This window comes from Neophocaena asiaeorientalis, unplaced genomic scaffold, assembly GCF_003031525.2.
Source record: "Neophocaena asiaeorientalis asiaeorientalis breed wild unplaced genomic scaffold, Neophocaena_asiaeorientalis_V1.1 scaffold327, whole genome shotgun sequence".
In the NCBI taxonomy this organism is placed as follows: Eukaryota; Metazoa; Chordata; class Mammalia; order Artiodactyla; family Phocoenidae; genus Neophocaena; species Neophocaena asiaeorientalis.
The window spans coordinates 1,698,436-1,726,309 of NW_020174560.1; the positions used below are offsets into that span (position 1 = coordinate 1,698,436).

At 42.2% G+C, this 27,874-nt stretch overlaps 1 protein-coding gene across 3 annotated transcripts; it reads left to right on the top strand.

Annotated features, from left to right (window-relative positions):
* LOC112408122 (phosphatidylcholine transfer protein) lies at positions 1–27,599 on the top strand. Of its 3 annotated transcripts, none has more exons than XM_024757685.1 (6): positions 12–198; positions 13,091–13,205; positions 21,093–21,172; positions 24,122–24,293; positions 25,175–25,242; positions 26,357–27,599. In XM_024757685.1, exons 1-6 carry the CDS (start codon positions 58–60, stop codon positions 26,420–26,422), a joined length of 642 nt encoding a protein of 213 aa, XP_024613453.1. In that variant the 5' UTR covers positions 12–57; the 3' UTR covers positions 26,423–27,599. The 3 variants fall into 3 exon arrangements, 2 of the variants coding, with proteins under 2 accessions (XP_024613453.1, XP_024613451.1); XM_024757683.1 differs by having other exon boundaries at positions 15–198; positions 13,088–13,205; XR_003004883.1 differs by lacking the exons at positions 25,175–25,242; positions 26,357–27,599 and adding an exon at positions 23,760–23,905 and having other exon boundaries at positions 1–198; positions 13,088–13,205; positions 21,093–21,965; positions 24,140–24,276.
* The last annotated feature ends 275 nt before the right edge of the window (positions 27,600–27,874 follow it).

A 27,874-nucleotide genomic window follows, 5' to 3' on the forward strand; every position in this document is an offset into this window, starting at 1 on the left:
CGAACCTAGCCTGTCCTTGGCCTTCCAGGCAGGTTGAGAAGCAGCTACTGCGGAAGGATGGACCTTGGGGCCGGCGGCTTCTCTGAGGAGCAGTTCCGGGAAGCCTTCGCTGAGCTTCAGCAGCCCGCACTTTCCGGGGCCGACTGGGAGCTGCTGGTGGAGACCTTCGGTATCAGCATCTACCGGCTGCTGGACCAGGTAGCTGTAGGCCCGCTGGAGGAGCACGGGGCGACAGCTTACGGGGTTCCCCTGCCCGCGGAGAGTGCGGGGCTGTATCCGGAAGTGCGGACCTCGCGGGTCTTCTGGAACCCAGAGGAGCTAGCTCTGGGGGTGCCTCCCGCCGACTTTGCCCCCTGCTGGTCGCGGGGAGTGGGCAGGTCATCAGAATTTAGGCTCAGGTCTGAGGCCCGACAGGGCAAGTCGTTTGTTACAACTTACTGATAGAGTTAAAAGGTGGGTCTGCTGATTCTTAGCTCCGTGCACTTGCCTGCAAGGGACGTGGAGCCCCGCTCCCGGGTGGATGTCAGTGGTGTCTGTGTGGTGGGAAGTATTTTAGGATTGAATACAGGTAGAAAAGAGACTGGACTTTTCAGAGAGTGGATGTGCAGGGTGATACGTGTGGGGACAGGAGTGTTGCTGAGAAGGGACCTACTGTCATCTCTAGTCATTTTACTGACTTGCTTCGTTTGGATGCTCCCCACTTCCTTGTAAATTGGACTTAATAACTTGTCTGAAGCCTCCCGGGAGAAAGATTAAAAGGGTAGGAGGAATGGAGTTGGGGGCCTGCCTGGAGGGTTTTGGAGCCCCGTGGAATGATGGCCAGTCATCAGTTGCTCTGTGTGCGGGTAGCTGCATGGCAAGTAGCTTAAAAGTCACCTTTAGACAAGGTAAGTGAAGTTGAGGTTTCCTGGCAGAGGATCAGAAGATTAGAGTGTTAGAGAAGGAAGAAGCTCTGAATGTCTGTGAGTACCAGGGTCACTGGGTACAACAGGATGAACAGGAAGCTTAGTAAGGAGCAGGCAGAATTAATTTCTTAGTGTCATTTCAGCAGTTACCTTGTTGCAAAAATGGACATGTTTTCGGACAACATCCTTTTATCTTCTGACCATTTCATTTTCCACACCAGCCATGCCCAGTCATTTGCCAAGTGTTGTCAGTTCACTGCTCAGATGTATCTGATGTCTGGTCCATTTCCCTTCCCTTTCTTTCCTTTACCTTTGCTACTCTGAGTGGCACCTCTTACCTAGAATTGCAGTGACCTCCAAACTAGTTTCTTGGCCTTCCACCTCTCTGATCCCTTCCGTCCTACACACTACAGTCCAATCCAGCACCTGAAGGAGAGGTTGTGATCTTATCACTCTCCTTCCAGTGGCCCTGTTGATTGCAGAATTAACAATAATAATACCTACAGTAATAGCTAACACATTGCATGCTTTCTTAGGCTCCCGGCATTGTTTAAGTGCTTTGCAGGCATTGACTTAATGCTCACATCAACCGCATGTTGTAAGTTCCTATGTATGTATATGTAAGGTACTATGACTATCACCTTTTTACCAATTTGGTAATGGATATGTGGAAAGGTTAAGTTGATTGCTCAAGACTCAGACTGGGATTGGAACTCAGCTATCTAGCTCCAGACCTGTGTGTAAATATGCTCCTGCACTGACTCTGAAAGAGGGCAAGTGCTGCCAGGTGGGCTGTGCACGTGGTACTAGGCTGGTCCCAACTCACATCTCCAGCTTTACCTCCCATGACTTGTCCATACCCCTCCTGTCCTCCAGTCAACCCTGACTGCTCCCCTCACCTCTCCCCAAGGGCTTGTGCTCTTTTGATTTTGTGCCTTTTATCGCACAACATCCACTGCCTGAGCTGAGACAGAGTGACTGGCATTGTATTATGTATTGTTTCCATTGTGTATTGTTATGTAGCAGGTCCCATCTCCCTCCTGTGGGGAGGATGTGAGTGGTATTCAGAATAGTTCCTATCCCTACCAACTGTAAGTCTTATTTCCACCTGTTCTGGGTGTGAGGGCAGTCATGGTACATTGACAGGTCTTTCCGGAGAAGTTTCGTAAGTTGGAGGCTGTACGATTCCCAGAGCTGTGCCCTTGAGCCTCAATAGCTAGGATGGAGGGCCACCTTTATCTCCATCTGTATTAAATGTCAAGAGGCCCTGTTGTGTTGGGTACAAGCCCTTCTTCTTTCTTTCTTCCTTTCCTTTCTTTCTTTCTTTCTTTTCTCTTTCTTTCTTTCTTTTTAACCAGTTGCCAAGTGATGCTGAAGCTCCTGGTCCACAGACCATACTTTGAGAACCACTGATATATGGGGAGCATCTTGCATGGTGCTCAAGGGGGTTCTGACATTGAGAGGCAGGAGAGGGCCCTAGAGATGAGAAGCAGTGGGAACTGAAAGGTAAGGGTGAGAAAAAGGAGTATCTTAAGACAAAAGCAATGCCCACTTTAAGACTCACTCTCCCTGATTTTTAAATTAGTGGTCACTTGGGAGTGAATGTGGTCCCCTGAACAGTGTTGAGAAGTTCCGCTGGAGAGAAAGGCCGTGGGTTACTTACAAATGCTTTCCCAGGGATCTGCAGTCAGATCTCGCTGGAGCTTTAGGCTGGTTACCATGCCAGTAGACATTGTGAACTGTCAATAGATGGTGTGAAACTGGTGTGCAGAGGCTCACATCACTGATTTAGACCAAGAAAGTGTTGGACTGAAAAGATCTGGCTGAGCGCTTGACTTCTTATGTTTTTAAGCCAAGCGTCTGGCACTGTGAGAAGGGACTGCCTTTGTCCTCTCATAGGTCTTCTAATCAATGAGTTTGGTAAGGAGCAGACAGTACTTTCCTAGGGACTGTTCTTTCCTATATTGTTGACCTTCTAAAATACTGAGAGCTTGGATTTACTGGGAAAACTCTGTGGTTAGCCAGGCTGGACTGAGAGAAAGTTTGGCCTTTCTGAGGGAAGCAGAGATTTAACTGCCATGAGAACAGATTTACCTCGATGGATGAGAAGCTTCCACTCCCATTCCCCAGGTGGGATCATAATCCAGTTTGCATCATGGGCTTCTTTACTTCCAGATGATAGGACTCTTCTGCTCCCTTCTCCCACCCTTCTGCCTCTCTCTTAAGGGAGGAGTAGGTACCAGTGTGATTGATGGAACAATTGTTGCACCCAGGACACTTACAGAGCCATATTTACTCATGGGTAGGGCCACCATGTCTTAAAGCTGAACATCATGTGTTGCCTCCTTCTACTTCCTGCCGCTGATCGAGGCTAACTCTCTGTCTCTGTCTGTCTCTTTCTCTGTCTCTCTCCTATTTCATCTTTCCTGAGCATACAACTGGATGGACATGTCAGAGCCTCAGTTCTCCCTCTCCTCACTTGTCTCTCAGGATGAGGGTGTGGTATGAGGCAGTATGAAGATGCTGGTCCCAAGATTTAGATTTGGGGGAATGAAGGGGGAGGGATGAGTAGGATCCCCCTCTTCCGTCTCCAGGTATAAGTCGAACTTTGTGCTCCACAGCTGCCTTTGGGCTGTTTGAATGTGTCCTAGTGAGAAGAAACCTCCAGAATATTGGTTCATGACCCATTCAAGCAGTCTTTCAGGACCTATTGTGTGCCTGCATTTTGCTAAGCCCTGGTGATGCCTGATGAATAAGACAAAGTTCATGCCTTCCAGAAGCTTTAAGACAATAAAACAGACACTTTTTTTTGCTGTGTAGATCTGAGCGCCTGACCTCTACCATTTTTCTTCTGCCTGAAAAGCTTCTTTTAACATTCCTTCTAGAGGAGGTCTGCTAGTGATGAACTCCCTCAGTTTTTGTTTTTTTTTTTTGCGGTACGCAGGCCTCTCACTGTTGAGGCCTCTCCCGCTGCGGAGCACAGGCTCTGGACGCGCAGGCTCAGTGGCCATGGCTCACGGGCCCAGCCGCTCCGCGGCACGTGGGATCTTCCCAGACCAGGGCACGAACCCGTGTCCCCAGCATTGGCAGGCGGACTCTCAATCACTGCGCCACCAGGGAAGCCCCGTCAGTTTTTATTTGTCTGAAAAAGTTTTTATTTCTTCTTCACTCTTGAAGGACAGTTTCATTGGATATAGAATTCTAGTCAGTAACTTATTTCTTTCAAAATATTATATATTTCACTCCACCCTCTTTTTGCAGGGTGGATTCTCAGGAGATGTCTGTTGTAATTCTCATCTGTATTCCTCTGTAGGTAAAGTGCTCCCCCATCCCTCCTGCTACAGCATCTTTCAAGAGTTTCTTTTTCTCTTTGGTTTTCTGAGTTTGAATATGATTTATTTAAGACTTTTCGGTGTTTCTTTTGTATGGTGTGCTCAAGATTGGCAGATTTACTTTGAAGGGTGGTCTGAGCTTAGATGGTAAACCGCCATGTGATTCAAAATAAAATATAGTATATTTGGGGCTTATGATGCAAAGATTTCTCTTTTGCATGTGGAATTGCAGTACAACTCTAGTAATTCAGAGTTTTCCTGGGGTGTATGTTTTAGAAGTGGTGGTGGCAATGGTCTCAAGCAGGGACTGTGAATTTTTTTATGTAAAGAGCCAAATAGAAAATATTTTAGGCTTTACAGGCTAAGAGGCAAAATGGAGGTAATTTTGTATTGACTTATATAACCACTTAAAAATGTAAAAACCATTTTTAGCTTGTGGACTGTGAAAAATAGTCAGCATGACAGATTTAGCAACCCTGGTCTAATGTACAGTTTTGATGCCTAATTGCTCTGTCACTTTAGGATTTATGAACCTAAGACCCTAACTGGGTCTCTGCTTCCCAATCTACAAGCTGGAGATAATTCCTGTCCTGCCAAATTTGTACAGGGATCCAATGAGAGGATACATTTTGAAGCACCTTGTAAATTGAATGGTGTTTGGTTGTGAGATATACCAAGGGTGATCTATGTCCTGATATACCCACCACAGACCTGGTTTACACTTGTCCTGGTGAAAAATTTTATAACACCTCTCTCACTCAAAAGTGTTCTGGTTGGAATGATAAATTATATGGTCACCCTAATGCTATATGCACCCTGAGGGCTTATTAATTTATCTAATGACATGTTGGGAGAGGTCAGTGACTATTTGAGGCAGGATCATAGACTTTGAACTCTGCGGTCACATCGCTGGCTTCAAGTCCAGGTTCTGTTGCAACTAATGAACTTCAAGTTCATTAGTTGTGTGACCTTGGGTGGGTTTCATAACCTTTTGTTTTTATTTTAATAGCTTTTTTGAGGTATCATTTAAGTACCACAAAATTTACTCATTTTAAGTGTACAGTTCACTGATTTTTAGTAAATTTATGGAGTCATGCAGCCTTCCCCAAGCCTAATTTTAGAACAGGTGTGTTACCCCCAAAGAAACCTCCTGCCCATTTGCAGTCATCCCCTGTTCCCATTGCCAATCTCAGACAACCACCAAGCTACTTCCTGTCTCTACAGACTTAACTTTTCCAGGAATTTCTCAGAACTTCTTTAAACCTCAGTTTTGTTGTCTGTAAAATGAGTTTACCAATGGTCCACACCTCATATTTTCATTGCGTAGCTTAAATGGGATGATCCCTGTAATGCGGTCAGCCCAGGGCCTGGTATTCAGTAAGTACTCAACAAGCATTAGCTATCAGTGTTATCTTACCTAGCTATCTGCAGTCCTTCAGGATTAAACATGCCATGTGTTCTTGGAGAGACCTCAAATATTGAACCCGATTTAGTCAGCTGTCTTTCTTCATACAGTCTTCTTCATACACACTGCCCAGTGGCAGCTATAGCTTTGACATCTGCCATTAGGAGTGATTCTTGTTGGTGAAAAATGCTTACTTTTCATACCTTGTGAGCCTGTTACTTGCCACAGAGGGCTGGAGTTGGACAGTTTCCACAGTGGTAGATTGGAGAGGTGTCCTAGGGCCTGAGGAATGGAAATGAGCTCTTCTATGAGAGGCAAAGAAAATTAAGTGCACACTCGAGGGTGCATTTATAGGATTAGAGAGATGTGATTCAACAAGGCTGTCTTGTAGTTAGTGATGTAAATGTGGATAAACACCATAATTGAAGAGAATGAGTGATGCCTTTCTGCAGGTGAAGTGTCAGGGTTTAGGGACAGTGGGGATTACTCCTCTGTGGGATTACTCCTGTGTGGGAATTGCAAATGTGAAACACAAACATTATGACCTTTTGACATTTCTCAGATGTAAACACATTAGCGCTGCAGAATTTATTCTGCTTAGGACAAATAAATGAAATGTTGGCAGCAATGTTTCTCAAAATATTTTAACTCTGTGAATGCAATTTAAAAAATTGAAATTTTTAAAAAATGCATTTGAATTACAATTGGTAAGAAATGTAATGGCTTGATTTTTAGACTAGTAAGCCAGAATAACAGAACATCTCAAAAATTAGTTATGACAGTAGCAAATTGCTAAAGCGTGCCTCCACACCCCTTCCGCTTCTTCACTGATAAAGTAGAGATAATGAGATGCTTATTTCATAGGGTTATTATGAGTATTAATCTCCAAGTACAGTGCCCAGCTCACAGCAGGTGCTGCATAGATGTTAGTTCCTGTAAAATGTGCATTACATTACAGTTCTAAATTATCAGTTCTTTAATCTGGAAAAAGGAGATCATTATTACACCTACCTTATTAGTACTTACTAAGTACTTATTACATACTGGGCACCACAGTAAGAGCTTTAGATGGATTATCTAATTTAATCCTCATAATCATTCCCCTAGGTAGAAACTCTTATTAGACCCACTTTGCAGCTGAGGAAAGCAAGGCTAGTAGGTGGAAGAGCTTAGACCATACCTGGGTTGTGACTCCAAGCCCATTCTATAAATACCATGCTGTATTTCCTGGCACGGGAGTTTTGAGATGACTCTGAAATACTATATGGAAAAATACCACAGCCCTAGCTCATTGAAAGTGATAATATTTATCCTTTCTCCATTTCTGCCTTTTCCTTTTTCCTTGTCTCAGTGCCCCAGAAGCAGCATCTAAAAGATACCTCTTCTGGCTGTTGGAGGCCTATTGGACAAACACACCAGGCTGAAGGACTCATGGGAACATCTCAGTGGGAGGTCCATCCTGGGTGGTCTGGTGCAGGAACACTGGCTTGGGGACTGGAAGGGACAGTTTCCCATCCACGCTTGGCCACCAAGAGTCATCAGTTGACTCTTGGAGAGTCACTGTCACCTTTTCCATAAGGGTCTAAGGCCCCTTCCAGCTCTAAGAGCTTGTGTTGTCTTTACTGAAATTATTAGCTTGTCATTTGGAACAGTGGCTTGGAGCAAATGTGCAGAGAGAATAGAGCTAAATTAGAAGACTTTGTGGGAAGAAGAAGGGGCTGGTGTCACCCTCTTTCTGGCTGTCCCAAGTGTTAACTGTAGGACTCAGGCAACTAATGTAGTGTTTTTGAGCTTCATTTCCTCATGTAAAGGTGGAGATGACACCAATGCCCCTATTGATACCACAGGGCTATGACATAATGAATATAAAACTGAAAACTGCACTGTGTTTAGAGAAACAAATGCTAGTGTTATTGAAAGAACTTACAGCAGGTCCGAGTGATTGGAAGACTTCAAATGCATAATACATGATTGTTGCAGTGACTGCTGACAGATCACCAAAGGAAATACATTCCAAGCTGAAAAACCAAGTATAGGACTATGCCTGATTGTTTTCTCAGGGCCAAGAACATAGTGGGTCCATAAATTTTTTCTGAGTTACATAGTGGAAGGAGATGGAACTTTCTATGATAGTGTGTGTGAGGTTTCAGATATCTGTGCAAAATTAAATATGCTTCAAGTTAGTCCATTAATGGTGTCCATTATCTCTTCTCTTCCTTGACAATTCATTTTAGTAATGCTTATGTATTTCTGTACTATTTTAATGTTTTACACATAGTCATATTTGCTTGTAATGTTTTGTCAGTCTACTTTTCTACTTAAAATAATGTTAAAGCAAAAACAAACCTGGACTTAGGGTTGGGGGTTATTGCAGAAGGGGGAATACTTTGACCATAAGATCCACGAGTATCTCAGAAGTGAGGCAGAAAGGTCTTTCTTTTATAGAGAGAAGTCAGCAAGGCTAGAAGCCATGTATGGGCAAGTGAGATGAAGGTTGCCTGACTGGAGAAGAGAACAGAGAATATCTTACCCTGAGGCCAGTCCGTTCTCAGGAGGTGCTGGATGCTGACTCAGGCTGAGGCTGGGCCAAAGTTTAGGGTCTGGAGGAAGGAGAGGTGCTTAACTAGCTTGGTTAACAAGTATTTTGTTCCAATTGATCAGTGGAATAAGCAGTTTAGCTAATCATTTACAGGGCAATGAAAGGGAATTTAGATGCTCTATGTCTGGCCTTGTGACAGGTAAACAAGGGGCATGTATGTGAGTCTCATCTAAGTCATGAGGGGAAAGGTGGTTCTTTTGTGATAAGCTGTTTTCTGGAACCCAAAGGGTGGGAGATTTTCTTAACTTCTGCTGTTTTCTGGGATGACAGAACTCAAGTACAATTCTTAGTAAGAGCTACCTGTAATAATTAGGATTGCTTTTAGCTGCAAGTAACAGAAAACTGGATTAACAATGACTTAAGCAAAGAGGGGTTTATTTTTCTCACCTAACAAGTAGTTCAGAGGTCAGCAGTTGCTGGCATTGGTTTAGCTGATCAACGACGTTAATAAAACTCTGAATATTTTCACTCTGCTTTCTCATGTTTGTTGTCTTTTAGTCACAAAATAGCTGCTGCAGCTCCAGAAATATATACATTCAAAACAAGAGGGAGGTGTCTTATGGCTATTAACCTCTATGTGTATAGGAGACCAGGAAAGTTTTTAGCTGTGCACATGGCCATAGGGGTTCTCTTAGTAAGAAAGAGAGTATATGCTATAATGAATCTTCTGTTTCTTCTGGGAATTATATTCTACACATGATATTGACTGATTCTCTACCATTGAATAATTCCTTTACCATGTCAAGTATAGGAAATTAAATATCCTATACAGGGAGCATTAGAAGATCATGCAGTGTGTTTTACTTTAGATTAAAAAAAATGAGCCTTTCTTAGAAGTGGTTTTCTGGAGGACCTTCAGGAAAAGCCAAGAACCTCTTCAGTAAACTTATTTGGAGTCATTTATTGAAATGTTAGTATGTTTGGAAACATATCTGCAACAAATGTTGTACAGGAATTATATCTCTAATTTGAAAGAGACTAAATACTGAAGTTTTATGTGGGCAATACTAGAAACATTGCCCAAATAAAACTAAGGTTTATTTTCTTTTTCTATTAAATTGTTTGTACAAACAATGGTACCTAATCCTGAGAAGATACTTCTTTGCTACTGGTGAGACTATAAATAGGTAAAAATTTTTCTTAAAGGTTTAGAAAAAGTTAAAAGAGCATTAAAATGTTAATGTCCTTTACCCTAAAATTTATCTCTAAGGAAGAATTTGCTTTCCTTGTGAAAATGTTAGAATTATGAACCAAGTTTGTCCATACAGAATCATTTTTCCAGCAATGCTCATAATTGTGAAAAATATATGGAAACCGAAATAACTTATAAGAATAATTAAATTAGTTGTTATTGCTCCATAGTTTCAAATTAATATAGTTAAAAATAGGAATACAAGTTGTTTATCCATCTTACTCCCATTTTATAACACATAGAAGTATTTATTTACTCAAAAAACATGTCAAATATTACCAGTGGGTACTTGTGGATTATGGAATTTCACATCATTTTAATTTTCTTTATTATTTTTGGCATCTTCTAACTTTCCTTAATGAATATGAATTATTTCTATAATTATAAAAAATTCACTTTATTTTGTAAAAGATATAATGAAAATGTGAGTATGTTTGCTGAGACCCTCTTTTGAAAGAAATAAGGGGTGAAAAAGTGCTTTGATCCAAGAATTTGGGTGGGGTTGCTCAGAGCCTGAAAAGAACATTTTATTGATAGCCTAGAAAAGGTGTCACAAAGCATTTTGTCCTCTGGAGTTCTGGCATTTCTCAGTTCTGCCACGAAGGAAGTGTTTAAAGGAAGTTGTCCCAATAGTTCATTCTTTTGTATTCAGGTTAATCCCATCTTTCTATTTTTCTCTTCCTAGAGAGCTTTCTGTTTTTCTTTTCTGTGATATGTACAAGACTGAGGTTACTAGGGCTGAAACTATATTCAGAGGGATGGGAACCAGTTCTAGAAAACTGTCTTGATTCATTCAGATAACCAAAGGTAACTCATGTGGAGTTGGGGAGATCATTATCTCTACACATAATTATCCCTTTTGCTTAGTATGTGTAGAAAATGGGGACCCAGTACTCCTGAACGGAAGCTAATTGTCCCTCTCCTAAGACATTAAAATGTGTGTGGGTGTAGATGTGTGGTGTGTACAATCCCTCACTATCTTTCCATCTGTGAACTGGAGGGGAGGGGACAGGAAGGGAAGGAGATGTTTCTCTTGAGTCCTGCCTTTCCTATGGGGCATCCATGGTACAGCATATAAGGAGGTCAGACCTACCAGTTTGTCATTTGCTGGTTGGAAACCCTTGGTATAAAGCCACATACTTTTGGAACTGAAACATCCTTATGAATTCAGTTTCAATTTTACCTTCCATTTCCTGCCAGGTACTTTCATATACATCTGAGATTCCTAAACTGGGATATGCTTATCCCTGGGTTATGCCACCTGAGTCAGGGGACAATTGAAGCCTCAGGATCTCTAGAAAGATTCCCCATGTTTACCCCTTGACCTCAGGTAAGTACCTGGAACGGTGTTTAAGAAGATGGGTTCATTCATGTTTGATTAGCCAATCAGATTGCGTTAGCACATGGAAATATGAATACATATAAAAGCTTCATTTTTGTTTGTTTGTTTGCTTTTGCACTGAAATTAAGAGGCATTGATTTAATTTTAACAATAGAGCCTTTAGACAAGGTGAGGTTCAGGAATTGTTAGCTGCAATTGTATGGAGAGTGAAGCGTGTAGTGTCACCAACTCCAGCCCAGAACCCTCACAGAATATGGCTTAACATGAAAACAAGGAAAATCTCTTGTACTTAGGAATCTAGATATGGTCTTTTACTGAATAAAAGGGACTAGTATGATTTGAGGCTGGTGTGTTGCCCCCTTTTCATACTTTTATACACAAGTCTTTTATAGGGACTTCCCTGTCAGTCCAGTGGTTAAGACTTCACCTTCCAATGCAGTGGGTGAGGGTTCAGTCCCTGGTTGGGGAGCTAAGATCCCACATACCTTGTGGCGAAAACCCCAAAACATAAAACAGAAGCAATATTGTTACAAACTCAATAAAGACTTTAAAAAAAAGTCACTTATAGAAAAATTCTGTCTTGGAATTGGTAAAACAATGTGTTGGGTTTCATTGCGCCCCATGGATATCTAAAACAGTAGTCTGAACCCTGAATGCTAGCTACCTATATGATACCCCTACATGGATGTTTAATAAGCCTCTCAAACTCAACTTGCTCAAGGTAGAACTCTTGGTTACCCTGCAGCCCACAAATCACCTCCTCTGCAAGTTTCCTCTGTCTTAGAAAATGGATCTCCCATCTACCTGGTTGTTTAAGCAAGTGTTATAAGAATTATCCTCAACTTTTGTTTTCTCTGTCCCCACGGCCAGTCTGTCAGCAATTCCTGTTGACATTATTTCCAAAATGTGTCCCTAAATCACTGACTTCTCCCCATCACTGTTGTTACCTTCCTGTCTAATCACCATCATCTCTTTTCTGGACCATAGCACTGGTCTTCTAACTCAGGGGTCCCCAGTCCCCGGGCCACGGACTGGTGCTGGTCTGTGGCCTGTTAGGAACCGCACTGCACAGCAGGAGGTGAGTGGCATGTAAGCGAGCAAAGCTTCATCTGTATTTACAGCCACTCCCCATCGCTCGCATTACCGCCTGAGCTCCACCTTCTGTCAGATCAGCAGTGGCGTTAGAATCCCATAGGAGCGCAAACCCTGCTGTGCATTGCTCACATGAGGGATCTAGGTTGCGTGCTTCTCATGAGAATCTAATGCCTGATGATCTGAGGTGGAGCTGAGGCCGTGATGCTGGCTCTGGGGAGTGGCTGCAAATACAGATTATCATTAGCAGAGAGGTTTGACTACACAGAGACCAAAATAAATCAATTGCTTGCAGACTCATTTCGAAACCCTATCAGTGAATGGCAAGTGAAAACAAGCTCATGGCTCTCACTGATTCTGCAATATGGTGAATTATATAATTATTTCATTAAATATTGCAATATAATAATAATAGAAATAAAGTGCACGATAAATGTAATGCACTTGAGTCATCCCGAAACCATCCTCCACCCTGGTCCGTGGAAAAATTGTCTGCCACGAAACCGGTCCCTAGTGCCAAAAACGTTGGGGGCCGCTGTTCTAACCCATCTCCTTGCTCCCTTATGATCTACTTTCTACCAAGAAGCAAGAATCATCTTTTAAAAGTCATCGCCTATTTAAAGTCATTCCCATATTTAAAATTATTTGTTGGTTTTCCAGAGCAGTTATAAAAATATTTTCACCCCTTTACCCTGGTTTACAAAGCCCTTTGGGCATGACCTCTACTACCTCTCTGACCTCAGCCCTTACCACTCTCCCCCATCACAGTTCTCTGGATCCCCTGACTTTCTGTTCTGTGAGTAAGGCAAACCGTCGGGCCCCCTCCCAACCAGAAGTGGGCTTTCCTCATCTTCCCATGGCTGGATCCTTCTAATATTTAGAAGAAACCGTTCTGATAAATCCCTCATAGAGACATTTCCTGAACACCCGATGATATAGGACACACCACCAGCCCACCAAAACTAGACACCATTTATCACATAACCCTCTTTTATCCTACTTAAATTACCTGGATAGCATATAGCTGTCACCACCTCCAATGCCTAAGGCCAAATATAAGACCCACGAGAGCAGGTTCCTCATCTGCTTTTTTACTATTGTTTCACTAAGACCAAGAGGAGGTGCTCAATAATGGTGCTGCATGAACAGCTGTTTTTCATATGCTGTGTAATCTCAACCTGAGAATCAATAGGTTGTTTCTATCTGTTCTGTTTTTATAGCAGACTGGACTGTATGAGTATAAGGTCTTTGGCTTTCTGGAGGATTGCTCACCGGATCTACTTGCAGATGTCTTTATGGACTTAGACTATAGAAAACAGTGGGACCAATATGTTAAAGGTGAGTGACACAATTTAACAAAACCAGTTAGAAAGTAGAATCTAATGTTATTTATTCTAGCCAGCAGTAAGCAAAAGGTTTAATTTTTACTATGTTTCATTTTTAATTTTGGCATATATGTCTTAAAGTTCTAGGTTAAAATGTGACTTTGCTAATCTTAGGATTTGCTCCTTGCATACTATTAGAGTCACTCTCCAGTTTGCTCTGAGGGCTGCTTTGTTCTTATTATAAGTTCGTTGTCATCTCATAAACCTAGGTGGTCATGGAAAGCTTCTTGGAGGAGGTGGTACCCAAGCTTTGTTTTAGAGGTTGAATCAGAGTTTTATAAATGGCAAGAATACCTATATGTGAAGAGGTGAGAGGGTGAGGGGGTGAGTGGTTAAAGGGCATTTGAGGTCTAGGAATACCATGAGTAAAGTGAGGAAGGCATGAAACAACATGAAATATTAAAAAATTGTGAGCAGTTGGGTGCTATTGAGTTGCTGGGGTAGCAGAATCTGGAACTAGGGTGGGAGGAGGGTCCAGAGCCCCAAGGGCCTAGGCTGGCCACCTGGCTACACTTCTTAGATTTTCACTAGAATTGAGGGAGAGTTATGAGAAGCATTAGATAGGGGCTCTTCCTACCACTTAGAGTGGGGAGTGGCCTCTGCCATCCCAGTGACAGCAGCATAGATACGCAGCAGCTAGCCCAGGGACACAGAAACCCTGACATACCCTTGCTGTGGTCAGGAATCTTAGTCGCAAGTAACCAAGCACTAACAAATGCCAGTGTAAGAAAAGGAGAAAGCGTTTTTTTTTGTTGTTGTTGTTGTTCATGGAATTTAAAAGTGCATAGTTGTCTGGCTTCCAGGTCAGCTACATCCAATACTTTATATCTCCAGCTTGACTGTGTTTTCTTCTGTGTTGATCTCATTCTCAGGCAGATTCTTATGTCATGGCAAAGTTGCCACCAGAGGTTGCAGGCTTACATTCTAACCATGTACATAACCCCAGAGGAATAGGAACTTTCCTACTGATGCAGCCAGAGTCCCAGGGTTGGCTCTCATAGCCTCAATATGGATCATATACTTACTTCCTTGGGACATTTATCATGGTTTTGGGTCACTTAGTGCTATCAAATAGCCTTCCTATCTAGGGGGAATTGTGATGCCACTTATTCAAGGGAGCAGCCACAAGTTCTCTGTCCATCCCTCTAGCAGACATTGTTCAGTCGTGTGCTGTAGACATTGGAAGAGCGTCTGATGTGTGGTACTTGGCATCAGCATTCCACACTATGGAGTACAGTCCAGAGACAGCAGTAGTTTGGCTTCTCTGGAGCCATCCTGAGGTTCTAACCTAACTCTGGTCCTCCTAGATCTTCTGTAAACTGCATGAGAGCCTTTAATAAAACACTTTTTGGCCTAAACTTGCTAGAGTGGCAAGCCAAGACTCTGTCCACACATGCCTTCCCTAACTAATCACCTTGGCCGTGTCTGGCTCAATATCCCACCCCTATAATTAACGCCGAGTCAGTTCTGCTTAAACTGCGTAGTGAAGGAGAAAAAGGAGAATGAGATGCTGGTCCAAGAAGAGGAGCGCCAAAGCTGAGCAGGCAAAGCAACAGATGTCTACTCCTTCCCTTCCTTTCAAGGGCATCTTCAGCCTCCTGTACCAGTGGGCTGGCAAGCTCTTTACCCCATGGTCTGCTTCTAATAGATTTCATTTTTTCAAAAGGTAAATTAATTAACACATTGCCACAGTTAGTATCTCCTCAAGGGACTCTCTTGGTTCCTTCAGCAGCCTTGGTGTAGCGCCTTCTCTAAATGCTTAGTTAGAAGCTTCCTGCACAGCTTGCGGACAGAGGCTGCACACTTCATAGCATTCCTTTGCTATCTCCCTACAAGAGCTGATGCTATATGCGCTATATGCATGGTGGATATTAAGGAGATTTGGTCCCTGTAGCTGTGGTATAAAGCAACATAGGAGAGAGGAAAGAAAGTTAGGATTAGCACAGTTAAGCAGCTTTCTAGCTGTTTAGAAAGGACACTGCCCTCTCTGGAAACTTTGTTTCCCAATTGAACACACTAGACTAGGTCGCTCAGTCCCAGGACACCTGTAATATGTCAAGAAATCTAAAGGGTTGGGGGGCGGGGGGCGTAAGGACACAACAGTAAAACATTTGCTACTCTAGTGACATCTGGTGGTTTCCCTGATTTTTTTTTTTTTTTTTGCAGTACGCGGGCCTCTCACTGTGGCAGCCTCTCCCGTTGCGGAGCACAGGCTCTGGACGCGCAGGCTCAGCGGCCATGGCTCACGGGCCTAGCCGCTCTGTGGTATGTGGGATCTTCCCAGACCGGGGCACAAACCCGTGTCCCCTGCATCGGCAGGCAGACTCTCAACCACTGCACCACCAGGGAAGCCCGGTTTCCCTGATTTTTAAACCTGAAAATTTATTTTTTAATGCCTAATTTTATTTCACTGAATTTTTTTGAGAGTGTTGTTTGTGCTATATAATGAACAATTTTTGCTGGGTTCTTTTATTTTTACTCTGTTTTTATATCTACTAGACTCTGCCCCTGGGCAGCAGACTTTCAGTGGTAGTAAACCTGACTTTTTCTAGAATTCTGTGCCTTATGAGTGAGTGGTTTAGCATCCCTACAGGATCATCATATCAAAGCTTCTTCCTTTTTTTTTTATTTCTTCTGAATTTTTGAATTTTATTTTATTTATTTTTTTATACAGCAGGTCCTTACTACCTATCCATTTTATATATATTAGTGTATACATGTCAATCCCAATCTCCAATTCATCACAGCACCACCCCCCCACCACCACTTTCCCCTCTTGGTGCCCACACATTTGTTCTCTCCATCTGTGTCTCTATTTCTGCCCTGCAAACCAGTTCATCTGTACTATTTTTCTAGGTTCCACATATATGCATTAACATACAATATTTATTTTTCTCTTTCTGACTTACTTCACTCTGTATGACAGTCTCTAGATCCATCCACATCTCTACAGATGACCCAATTTTGTTCCTTTTTATGGCTGAGTAATATTCCATTGTATATATATATATATATATACCACATCTTCTCTATCCATTTGCCTGTCAGTGGGCATTTAGGTTGCTTCCATGACCTGGCTATTGTAAATAGTGCTGCAGTGAACATTGGGGTGCATGTATCTTTTTGAATTATGGTTTTCTCTGGGTATATGCCCAGTAGTGGGATTGCTGGGTCATATGGTAATTCTATTTTTAGTTTTAAAAGGAACCTCCATACTGTTCTCCATAGTGGCTGTATCAATTTACAATCCCACCAATAGTGCAAGGGGGTTCCCTTTTCTCCACACCCTCTCCAGCATTTGTTGTTTGTAGATTTTCTGATGATGCCAATTCAAACTGGTGTGAGGTGATATCTCATTGTAGTTTTGATTTGCATTTCTCTAATAATTAGTGATGTTGAGCAGTTTTTCATGTGCTTCTTGGCCATCTGTATGTCTTCTTTGGAGAAATGTCTATTTAGGTCTTCTGCCCATTTTTTGATTGGGTTGTTTGTTTTTCTAATATTTAGCTGCATGAGCTGTTTATATATTTTGGAGATTAATCCTGTGTCCGTTGATTCATTTGCAAATATTTTCTCCCCTTCTGAGCGTTGTCTTTTCGTCTTGTTTGTAGTTTCCTTTGCTGTGCAAAAGCTTTTAAGTTTCATTAGGACCCATTTGTTTATTTTTGCTTTTATTCCCATTACTCTAGGAGGCGGATCAAAAAAGATCTTGCTGTGATTTATATCAAAGAGTGTTCTTCCTCTGTTTTCCACTAAGAGTTTTATAGCATCCGGTCTTACATTTATGTCTCTAATCCATTTTGAGTTTATTTTTGTGTATGGTGTTAGGGAGTGTTCTAATTTCATTCTTTTACATGTAGCTGTCCAGTTTTCCCAGCACCACTTATTGAAGAGACTGTCTTTTCTCCATTATATATCCTTGCCTCCTTTGTCATAGATTAGGTGACTCTTGGTGCATGGGTTTATTTCTGGGCTTTCTATACTGTTCCATTGATCTGTATTTCTGTTTTTGTGCCAGTACCATACTGTCTTGATGACTACCTTTGTAGTGTAGCCTGAAGTCAGGGAGTCTGATTCCTCCACCTCCGTTTTTTTCCCTCAAGACTGCTTTGGCTATTCGGGGTCTTTTGTGTCTCCATACAAATTTTAAGACTTTTTGTTCTAGTTCTGTAAAAAAATGCCATTGGTAATTTGATAGGGATTGCACTGAATCTGTAGATTGCTTTGGGTAGTATAGTCATTTTCACAATATTCATTCTTCCTATCCAAGAACATGGTATATCTCTCCATCTGTTTGTGTCATCTTTAATTTCTTTCATCAGTGTCTTGTAGTTTTCTGCATACAGGTCTCTTGTCTCCCTAGGTAGGTTATTTCTAGGTATTTTATTCTTTTTGTTGCAGTGATAAATGGGAGTATTTCCTTAATTTCTCTTTCAGATTTTTCATCATTAGTGGATAGGAATGCAAGAGACTTCTGTGCATTAATTTTGTATCCTGCAACTTTACCAAATTCATTGATTAGCTCTTGTAGTTTTCTGGTGGCATCTTTAGGATTCTCTACATATCGTATCACGTCATCTGCAAACAGTGACAATTTTACTTCTTTTCTGATTTGGATTCGTTCTATTTCTTTTTCTTCTCTGATTGCTATGGCTAGGACTTCCAAAACCATCTTGAATCATAGTGATGAGAGTGGACATCCTTGTCTTGTTCCTGATCTTAGATGAAATGCTTTCAGTTTTTCACCATTGAGAATGATGTTTGCTGTGGGTTTTGTCGTATAAGGCGTTTATTATGTTGAGCTAGGTTTGCTCTTTGCCCACTTTCTGGAGAGTTTTGATCATAAATGGGCATTGAAGTTTGTCAAAAACTTTTTCTGCATCTATTGAGATGATCATATGGTTTTCATTCTTCAGTTTGTTAATATGGTGTATAACATTGATTGATTTGTGTATATTGAAGAATCCTTGCATCCCTGGGATAAATCCCACTTGACCATGGTGTGTGATCCTTTGAATGTGTTGTTGGATTCTGTTTGCTAGAATTTTGTTGAGGATTTTTGCATCTACATTCATCAGTGATATTGGTGTGTAATTTTCTTTTTTTGCAGTATCTTTCTCTGGTTTTGGTATCAGGGTGATGGTGGCCTCCTAGAATGAGTGTGGGAGCGTTCCTCCCTCTGTTATATTTTGTAAGAGTTTGAGAAGGATAGGTGTTATCTCTTTTCTAAATATTTGATAGAATTTGCCTGTGAAGCCATCTGGTCCTGGACTTTTGTTTGTTGCAAGATTTTTAATCACAGTTTCAATTTCATTACTTGTGATTGGTCTGTTCATATTTTCTATTTCTTCCTGGTTCAGTCTTGGAAGGTTATAACTTTCTAAGAATTTGTCCATTTCTTCCAGGTTGTCCATTTTATTGGCATAAAGTTGCTTGTAGTAGTCTTTTAGGATGCTTTGTATTTCTGCAGTGTCTGTTGTAACTTCTTTTTCATTTCCAATTTTATTGATTTGAGTCCTCTCCCTCTTTTTCTTGATGAGTCTGGCTAATGGTTTATCAATTTTGTTTATCTTCTCAAAGAACCAGCTTTTAGTTTTATTGATCCTTACTATTGTTTTCTTTGTTTCTATTTCATTTTTTTCTGCTCTGATCTTTATGATTTCTTTCCTTCTGCTAACTTATGGTTTTGTTTGTTCTTCTTTCTCAAGTTCCTTTAGGTATAAGGTTAGATTGTTTATTTGAGATTTTTCTTATTTCATGTGGTTGGCGTGTATTGCTAAAAACTTCCTTCTTAGGACTGCTTTTGCTGCTTCCCATAGGTTTTGGATCGTCGTTTTGTTGTTGTCATTTGTTTCTAGGTATTTTTTTATTTCCGCTTTGATTTCCTCAGTGATCTCTTGGTTATTTAGTAGCGTATTGTTTAACCTCCATGTGTTTGTGTTTTTTTATGTTTTTTTCCCTGTAATTGGTTTCTAATCTTATAGCGTTGTGGTCTGAAAAGATGCTTGATATGATTTCAGTTTCTTACATTTACTGGGCTTGATTTGTGACCCAAGATGTGATCTATCCTGGAAAATGTTCCGTGTGCACTTGAGAAGAAAGTGTAATCTTCTGTTTTTGTATGGAATGTCCTATGAATATCAATTAAATCTATCTGGTCTATTGTGTCATTTAAAGCTTGTGTTTTTTCCTTATTAATTTTCTGTTTGGATGATCTGTCCATTGGTTTAAGTGAGGTGTTAAAGTCCCCCACTATTATTGTGTTACTGTCGATTTCCTCTTTTATAGCTGTTAGCAGTTGCCTTATGTATTGAGGTGCTCCTATGTTGGGTGCATATATATTTATAATTGTTATATCTTCTTTTGGGTTGATCCCTTGATCATTATGTAGTGTCCTTCCTTGTCACTTGTAGCATTCTTTATTTTAAAGTCTATTTTATCTGATATGAGTATTGCTACTCCAGCTTTCTTTTGATTTCCATTTGCATGGAATATCCTTTTCCATCCCCTCACTTTCAGTCTGTATGTGTCCCAAGGTCTGAAGTGGGTCTCTTATAGGCAGCATATATATAGGTCTTGTTTCTTTATCCATTCAGCAAGCCTGTGTCTTCTGATTGGAGCATTTAATCCATTCATGTTTAAGGTAATTGTCAATATGTGTGTTCCTATTACCATTTTCTTAATTGTTATTGGTTTGTTTTTGTAGGTCCTTTTCTTCTCTTGTGTTTCCCTCTTAGAGAAGTTCCTTTAGCATTTGTTGTAGAGCTTGTTTGGTGGTGCTGAATTCTCTTAGCTTTCACTTGTTTGTAAAGCTTTTGATTTCTCCATCAAATGTAAATGAGATCCTTGCTGGGTAGAATAATCTTGGTTGTAGGTTCCTCCTTTTCAACACTTTAAATATATCATGCCACTCCCTTCTGGCTTGTAGAGTTTCTGCTGAGAAATCAGCTGTTAACCTTATGGATGTTCCCTTGTATGTTATTTGTCATTTTTCCCTTGGTGCTTTCAATAATTTTTCTTTGTCTTTAATTTTTGTCAATTTGATTACTATGTGTCCCAATGTGTTTTTCCTTGGGCTTATCCTGCCTAGGACTCTCTGTGCTTCCTGGACTTTGGTGGCTATTTCCTTTCCCAGGTTAGGGGAGTTTTTGACTGTAATCTCTTCATATATTTTCTTGGGTCCTTTCTCTGTCTCTTCTCCTTCTGGGACTGCTATAATGTAATGTTGTTGTGTTTAATGTTGTCCCAGAGGTCTCTAAGGCTGTCTTCATATCTTTTGATTCTTTTTTCTTTATTCTGTTCTGTGGCAGTGAATTCCACCATTCTGTCTTCCTGGTCACTTATCTGTTCTTCTGCCTCAGTTATTCTGCTATTGACTCCTTCTAGAGTATTTTTCATTTCAGTTATTGTATTGTTCATCTCTGTTTGTTTGTTCTTTAATTCTTCTAGGTCTTTGTTAAACATTTCTTGCATCTTCTCGATCTTTGCCTCCATTCTTTTCTGAGGTCCTGGATCATCTTCACTATCATTATTCTGAATTCTTTTTCTGGAAGATTTCCTATCTCCACTTCATTTAGTTGTTTTTCTGGGGTTTTATCTTGTTCCTTCATCTGGTACATAGTCCTCTGCCTTTTCACCTTGTCTATCTTTCTGTGAATGTGGTTTTTGTTCCACAGGCTGCAGGATTGTAGTTCATCTTGTTTCTTCTGTCTGACTTCTGGTGGATGAGGCTATCTAAGAGGCTTGTGCAAGTTTCCTGATGGAAGGCAAAGCTTCTTGTTAATAGACACCAAAGAGGCTTCTAGATGCAATAACTTCTTCTTTTTCTTTTTTGTTTTAGAACTTTATGAAAAAGAATGCAATGGAGAAGCAGTGGTGTACTGGGAAGTCAAGTACCCTTTTCCCATGTCTAACAGAGATGTATCCTTTCCAAAAGCACACCAATACTCAGCTTTTGAAGTGTTTCTGTGCCCCATGGCCATCATCCAATGGTGTTATGTCCAGCAGGTGTGGACAGTATTGTCTTTGACTCTTGCAGAGACATCTGCTACAGCTGTTGCTTCCTTTGTGGCTTTCAGATTTCCAGGCCTGACCACATGGAGCATCTGTAATTGTGGTCACGGGAGGGCAGCTCAAACTCTCCTGAAAAGTTTTCTAGGAAATCCTTGTGCCAGAGAATTGGGGACCTGAAAACAACTTTTCATAAAGAGTATTCAATACACTCTCTCAATCTATAGGAGAGGAAGTAGGGACCCAGAGGGGCAATGTGACAGAGGCTCACAGGTGGTTAGCAGCACACTGGGGGCTGGGACTCAGGCCCCACATTTCCAGTTCCCTCCACCTCCCTTCCTCCGCGAATAATGGATCTGGACACTGTGTGTATGTTTCTTCCCCTCAGTTTCCTTGATTACGATATGAAGCATTTGAATGGATGTGAGGAGTCTTAGCTGACACTCCAAGGCTCTATGAGGCCCCCTTAAGGCCAGCATGGGGGTTTTGATGGACATTTGCTAGGTGGGCAGATGGGGTAGAATATAGGTGGGGACAGGTGAGATTTCCACTCCACTGTTCTCTTCAATCATAGCAGCTGAATGTTTTACACACTGAATTTTCATAAATAATCCTTTTAACAAAGGGTCCATGGAATTAAAAAGAAAACTTGGAAACCACTGAACTGGATGATGGCTGGAATCTTTTCTAGGTCTAACGTTCTGTAAGTCTGTATGTTCCTAAATGTTCTTTAGAAAGAGAGGGGGCATGGGGGTGGTTTGTGGGTATTGTTTCTGTGTGTTTTGTGTGTATGTGTCGGCCCTGGCCCAGCTAGATTACAGATTCCATAGGGATTATTTCTGGCACAATTCCCACAGACTGCTAAATACAGGTGGTAGGTATTTCAAGAAATTGTGGTTACTTAATCCCTTAGATTTTATGTTGTTTTCTCTCCTCCTGCCAACAACTGTGCAGGGTAGGAGCCATCATCCGCATCAGTCAGGGAAGGAAACTGAGGCAAAGGGAAGTTCAGAACCCTGCTCAGTTTCTCATCAGTTTCTCACCACTAGTGGGCGACAGAGGCAGGCCCAGGTCCAGCTGTTACCCGAGAAGGTGATCTGGACCAGGGCAATACCACTTTCTGACCTCATGTGGATACTGCTGGGGGCTGTTCTCAGGAGTGGACACTTGGTGCTCCTTGAAGTTTGGTTTCATTGTCTTTCTAGTGCCACACAGTCCCGTAATGAGTTTCTCAGTCCTTGTATATACACATATGTCTCTCCAACAAGGGCTATTCAATTTTTAGATTAGAGAACAGTGTAATGGAAAAGAACATTAGTTTTGGAGGGAAAGATCCCAGGTTAAGTGTGCGCTCATTTCCTGGTTTGGTCTGTGACCTTGGATAATGCCCTTCACTTCTCTGGGCCTCAGTAAACTATTGGCTCTCCACTCATAGACTGTGTGCCATGCTGGACCTTCCAACCCTTCAAAGAACTCTGTTAAATGGCAGTCAATATATCAAGTTAATTTTTCCTCAGTGGAGTGTCAGGTGATGTCCATCACATGAGCTAAGCAAGGTGTGGGACCATGTTTGCTGTGAGGAAAAAATAAAAGACTTCGGAGAGAGGAAATCCAGAGCTAAAGCAACTTCATTCCTTCCCTAAAACATTCAAGAGCTTTACTCATCAGTGCATAGAGAGTGGGGGCAATAGACCATCCTGCAGGTGCCTGGGGGAGGGGCAGCCCACCGTGGGTGCTGTAGAGCCTCCGAGCTGGCCTGGGGCTGTGGTCGCGGCTGTTGCAGTAAGTGTAACTGTGTTGTACTTACAGTGATTGTTTGGATTATTTTAGGCTTTAATTCCTTCTCCTGTGAAACCTAAAATTCTACTATTGGAAAGTCTAATGAACACATTAAAGAGCTGAGCCCTCCGTAGCTATGAAAATCTCACCAGGTTTTGGAGCCTAATCGTGGTTCAAATTCAGGTTCCATCACTTCAGCTGGGCTATGGGATCTTCAGCAAGTTTCTTTACTTCTCTGAGCCTCAATTTGGTCATTTGTAAGATGGGGATACTTATGCTGAACTCACAGGGACTTTCTCAGGATCAAAATTGATGCTAACTCTAAAGCACACGATGCACGTACATGGTAAGACTCAATAAGTGGTGACTCTTGTTGTTTCTTAAAATCAAATCATCTTCCCTATAATAGTGCCACAGACATAGTGGTTATTCTATAAGTGTTTATTGAGTTGAAATGGCTTCGTGATTCTTGGTGAACCAGAATCAACAAGGGCATCTGCCTACTAAATATTCAGGTATTCATGTGTCTTCCTATTATCGCCAGGTGTAAGTAACCCTTCCTGACCATCCTCTGTGCATAGAGGTCAGTGATTAGGGCTTAGGGAGAGGACAAAGAGCAATGGCTCCATTGTTTACTGAGGGCTGCTTCTGCTCTAGTCTCTCTCTAGAGCCCACACCAAGTCTGCCTGCAGGGCAGTGGTACCTTCTTTTCTTTCAGAGGGAAACCAATCTCAGAAAAGTTGAGTAACCAAACCAGGATCACATAGCTGATACGTGACCAGTCCTCTGAAATCTCATTGCCATCTTGGAGAAACGAGGAGTGGGTTCCCCACATAACTAAAAGCAGCAGGGAACCATTCACAGGTGGGTAATACACGCTCTCAAATAAGAACACCAGTTGGGAGGAGCTATGGTTTTGCAGGGCAGGTAGGCAGATAGGGCAGGAAGTGAAGTAACAGTGCAAGGGAGCAAATACCAAGTGGAGGAACAGAATTATCTCCCTCTGCTTCTGGCTTGTGGGCTTTCCTTCTGCTCATCTGAGGTGCTGGCCTTGATGTTGTGCCTTGACTGGTGGTGTGGTACGTCTATGTGCGGCAGCGGCGAGAGCTGGACCATGAAGGACAGAAGATCCACGTGATCCTGGCCCAGAGCACCTCCATGCCACAGTTTCCAGAGAAGTCGGGTGTGATTCGGGTGAAGCAGTACAAGCAGAGCCTGGCGATCCAGAGCGATGGCAAGAGGGGGAGCAAAGGTAAAAAGAGGGCACGTGTTGGCGCACCAGCCAGGGCCACCGATGTAAGGCCACACTGGCTGCAAGGCACATAAAATGCAGGATGCTTATTCCCTGAGGTCAGAGACTTAGGCATGGGTGCAAAAGAAACAAGGGAGACTCAATTCACCACAGAAGCTTGGCTACAACGCAGCGTGGATGTTTAAATCTGATCAATTCATTCTTTATTGACTCTTGCATCGTCCAGATGAAATCAGAACATCCAAGGGAATCAAAATGTTTAGAAACTCAGTTCAGGCTGGTCCTGTCCATGCACATGCTGGCCAAGGCGGGGCACGAGGGCTGGTGGGACCATCTCTGAGGAGGCAGCTCCTGCTCGGCAAAAACCCAGGGACTCAGGACCTGCCTACCTTGAGTTCCAGCCTCTGGAGAGAGGCTGGGAGGGGTCCATGCGGCCACCTGCTGGACTGGAATCAGTGTGGCCTTGAGGCTGTGGCAAAATCTGAACTTAGTTGTGACGTGTGTTAGATCTGCCACCTTGGGCATGTCACCCCACTCTTCTGAGTCTCCATTTTATCATTTATAAACTGGGGTTCAATTTTATCAGCTCCTGAGGACTGAGATGATTAGTGAGAGAAATAATAAAATGAGAGACTATATCCAAGTCTAGCACTTGCCAGGAGTTTAATAAATATCAGCAGAATGTGCTTTGGCTGTTTTCAGAATGTTTACATGTAAGTCTCCCGTAAGGCAAGGCAGAGGGCCGAGTCCACTTGAATTCCGTGTTACCTCCCTCCTTACTTTCTGGACCTGGATATGAATGTGGAATGTTTGCAGGGTTTGTTATTGTATCTTTCTAACATGTTTCTTCCTTTTGAATTGTCTTTTCTTTCCCTCCCTAGTTTTCATGTATTACTTCGATAACCCAGGTGGCCAAATTCCGTCCTGGCTCATTAACTGGGCTGCCAAGGTGAGATCCCAGGAGGCAGGAGGGGAAGTGTGTGTGACAAATGTTGGGGCTGTCAGGCTGAAGAGATGTGCTGTCTCAGGCCTCATGAAGCTCTTTTATGAGACAGCTCTGTTGAGTGACTATGATTAGGACTGGGGTTACCAATACCCAGCACAGAGGCTGGGACAAAAGTCAAATAATCTTTACCTGAAATGTCAGTCCTCCCTGCTTTGCTCTGAGACCCCGCACCAGGATCACAATAGATCGCAATAGGGACAGTGGTGCTTGTGGATCCTCTATCTGCTTATGGAGGAGTTAGACAGGCCAACCTGGCCCAGGAGACACCAGCCATGTCCAAGCCTGGGGAAGCCTTCAGGTTTTTTTATGGTTATTTTGTTTTTCTGTAAGGAGAGGGAACCACAGTGGTACCCAGATCACTAGAAATTGCCTAGGACCTGGAATCATGCTGACCATTCAGTCTGCTTTATAAGGCCCTACTTACTGGCTGGAAGGCTCACCAGTTCCCTGGGAGAGTGAAAAAGCACATAGGTTTTGAGTCAAACATGATATTTTGAATCCTGGCCTTGTTTCTGACTGTGTAATCTAGGGAAGCCATCAATTTCTTCCCTCTTAAAAATAGAGATGGATATCCCCACCCTGTAGAGAAGGAGTAAATAGAACAATGTTTGGAGAAAGTCTTGAACAATGTTCAACACTAACTAAAGAATGGCATATCCTGCCTCTTGCCCCCAATCCTTACCATTTTCTAATTCTGTAAAGCAAGTCCTTTCTCTAACTTCTTTGGAAGAATCCCACAGCCTAACCCAATCTCATTTTTGGGTTTTATTTTTCTTTTGAAAAAATGGTGTCTTAGAAATATCTTAGCTTCTTATCAGCAAAAGTTAAAATATACAACAAGGTCTTATAACAGTGGCCCCTGCGGTTCAGCCTTACCTGTGCCCTGCATCTTACCTTTTGTCATCATCGGTTGGAACGCTCTGTGGAAATCTGCTCGTGGGCCCTATTGTCATATTTATTACTCCCAAAGCCATCTTCCTTTACCTTTGCCACATCCTGAAGAATTAGGAATAATCCCTGTGAGGACATAGAAGTGACAGTCTCCTTTCCTTTGCAGAAAGGAGTTCCTAACTTCTTGAAAGACATGACGAAAGCCTGTCAGAACTATCACAAGAAAACCTAAGGGAGGGAATTGGGAGCCTTGTGTCCATGGAATGATGTCTCCGGAAGTGCCACAGCCACCAGCGCTCAGCCTGCCTGTCACGTTTTTGTCCTCAGAGGCCTGCACGCTCTCCAGCAGGTTGTCACCAAGTGTGTTTGCCTGACACCCGGCTTCCTTTCCCACTCTTCCTTCCCCAGGAACTGCTGCCTTCTTCCACTGTTGAATGTGGGTCAGATTAGGGAAACTTTTGCTTGTTTATTTTTAAAAAGAGGAGTCCTCAGTAAGGAACACAGTCAATCCATTGTGCCACTCTAGGGAGATCTTGGGTGGAGGACTGACAACACCATCTAAGAGTGACTGATCCTGGCAAGCTGGCTCCTTCCCACATGTGATTTCTTGCAACCCAGTGGGGTGATTTCCTGCTGAAGTTGCATTTTCTTCAGAACTGACGCTCAGTGCACCAAGACTGGAAGATTCATGTCCATTTGCCTTATGCTTTGCTGCCTTGATTTGAGATGATAATCCACTGTCTCTCCCGATTCCTGCTTGTGGAGGATCATGAGCTGTTTTGATTTTAAACCATTTTGAAAAACGTTGCAGGCCTGACTAAGTGTATAGTGTGATAACAGTTTTTTCTCATCACCCATGTCTGGGTTTTTCTCTTTCCCATATGCCCCTGGGGAAGGCTGTCCGTACCTCACTAACTCTGCACTTTACTGGACACTGAGACATCACGACTGCTCTGGCAGTTACCAGAAGCCAACCTACTTTGCACACAGCATTGAGATAAAGTGTCTTTTTATGCAATTTCCCTTCTAGAATGTTTGGAGATGTTGAAAGGATAAGAGTTCACAGCCAGGGAAATATTAATTAGTGGTGTGGTTGACTCTACACCTTTTTCTTAGGAATTCTACCTAAGTTATCCACCTCTCCCACCACCAGAAGACTTTCCGTTTCCTACTTTTCTCTTGAATTTTGGAGGGAAAGATACTCTGTGGACAAAGGCACAGCCTTATAATCTCAGGGAAAAATTTTAACCACTGTATGTGACGGTACCAAACATTGATTAAGGGGCATAAAAATTCGGGATGCAAAGCCAGAAGCAGGGTATTTATTAAAATGGGATACTCCAGACTCTGTAATTTCTCTCTGGAAAGGGAAGTGCATTGAATACCAAATAAATACAGAGTGACTTATACTTGTCCTGTCTGCAGTCTCCTTCCTGCCTTGTTCCTTCTGTGAGAATAAGTCTGTTAGGTCTCTTTGATTTGCAAGTCACATCCAACCTAACTCATGGACTTGAAGGAATTTTAGGCTCACTTACATGCAAGGCCAGGTGTCGAGTGGTCTCAGTAGGGGTTGATACGGGTGCTCAAACTGGCATTAGGAATCAGCTCTGTTCTTCTTTAAGGTTTCTTTGATTTGGGGCCGTGTTTGGTGGCAGGATTGCTGCTAATAGCAAATGGTAGGCCT

Bases quoted from the DNA above. Each gene is read 5' to 3' on its own strand.
- LOC112408122 (XM_024757683.1), top strand. From the start codon at position 58: ATGGACCTTGGGGCCGGCGGCTTCTCTGAGGAGCAGTTCCGGGAAGCC. The intron at 13,206-21,092 runs GTGAGTGACACA...TTTTTGTTTTAG, and splicing joins GTGGGACCAATATGTTAAAG to AACTTTATGAAAAAGAATGC. The intron at 24,294-25,174 runs GTAAAAAGAGGG...TTCCCTCCCTAG, and splicing joins TGGCAAGAGGGGGAGCAAAG to TTTTCATGTATTACTTCGAT.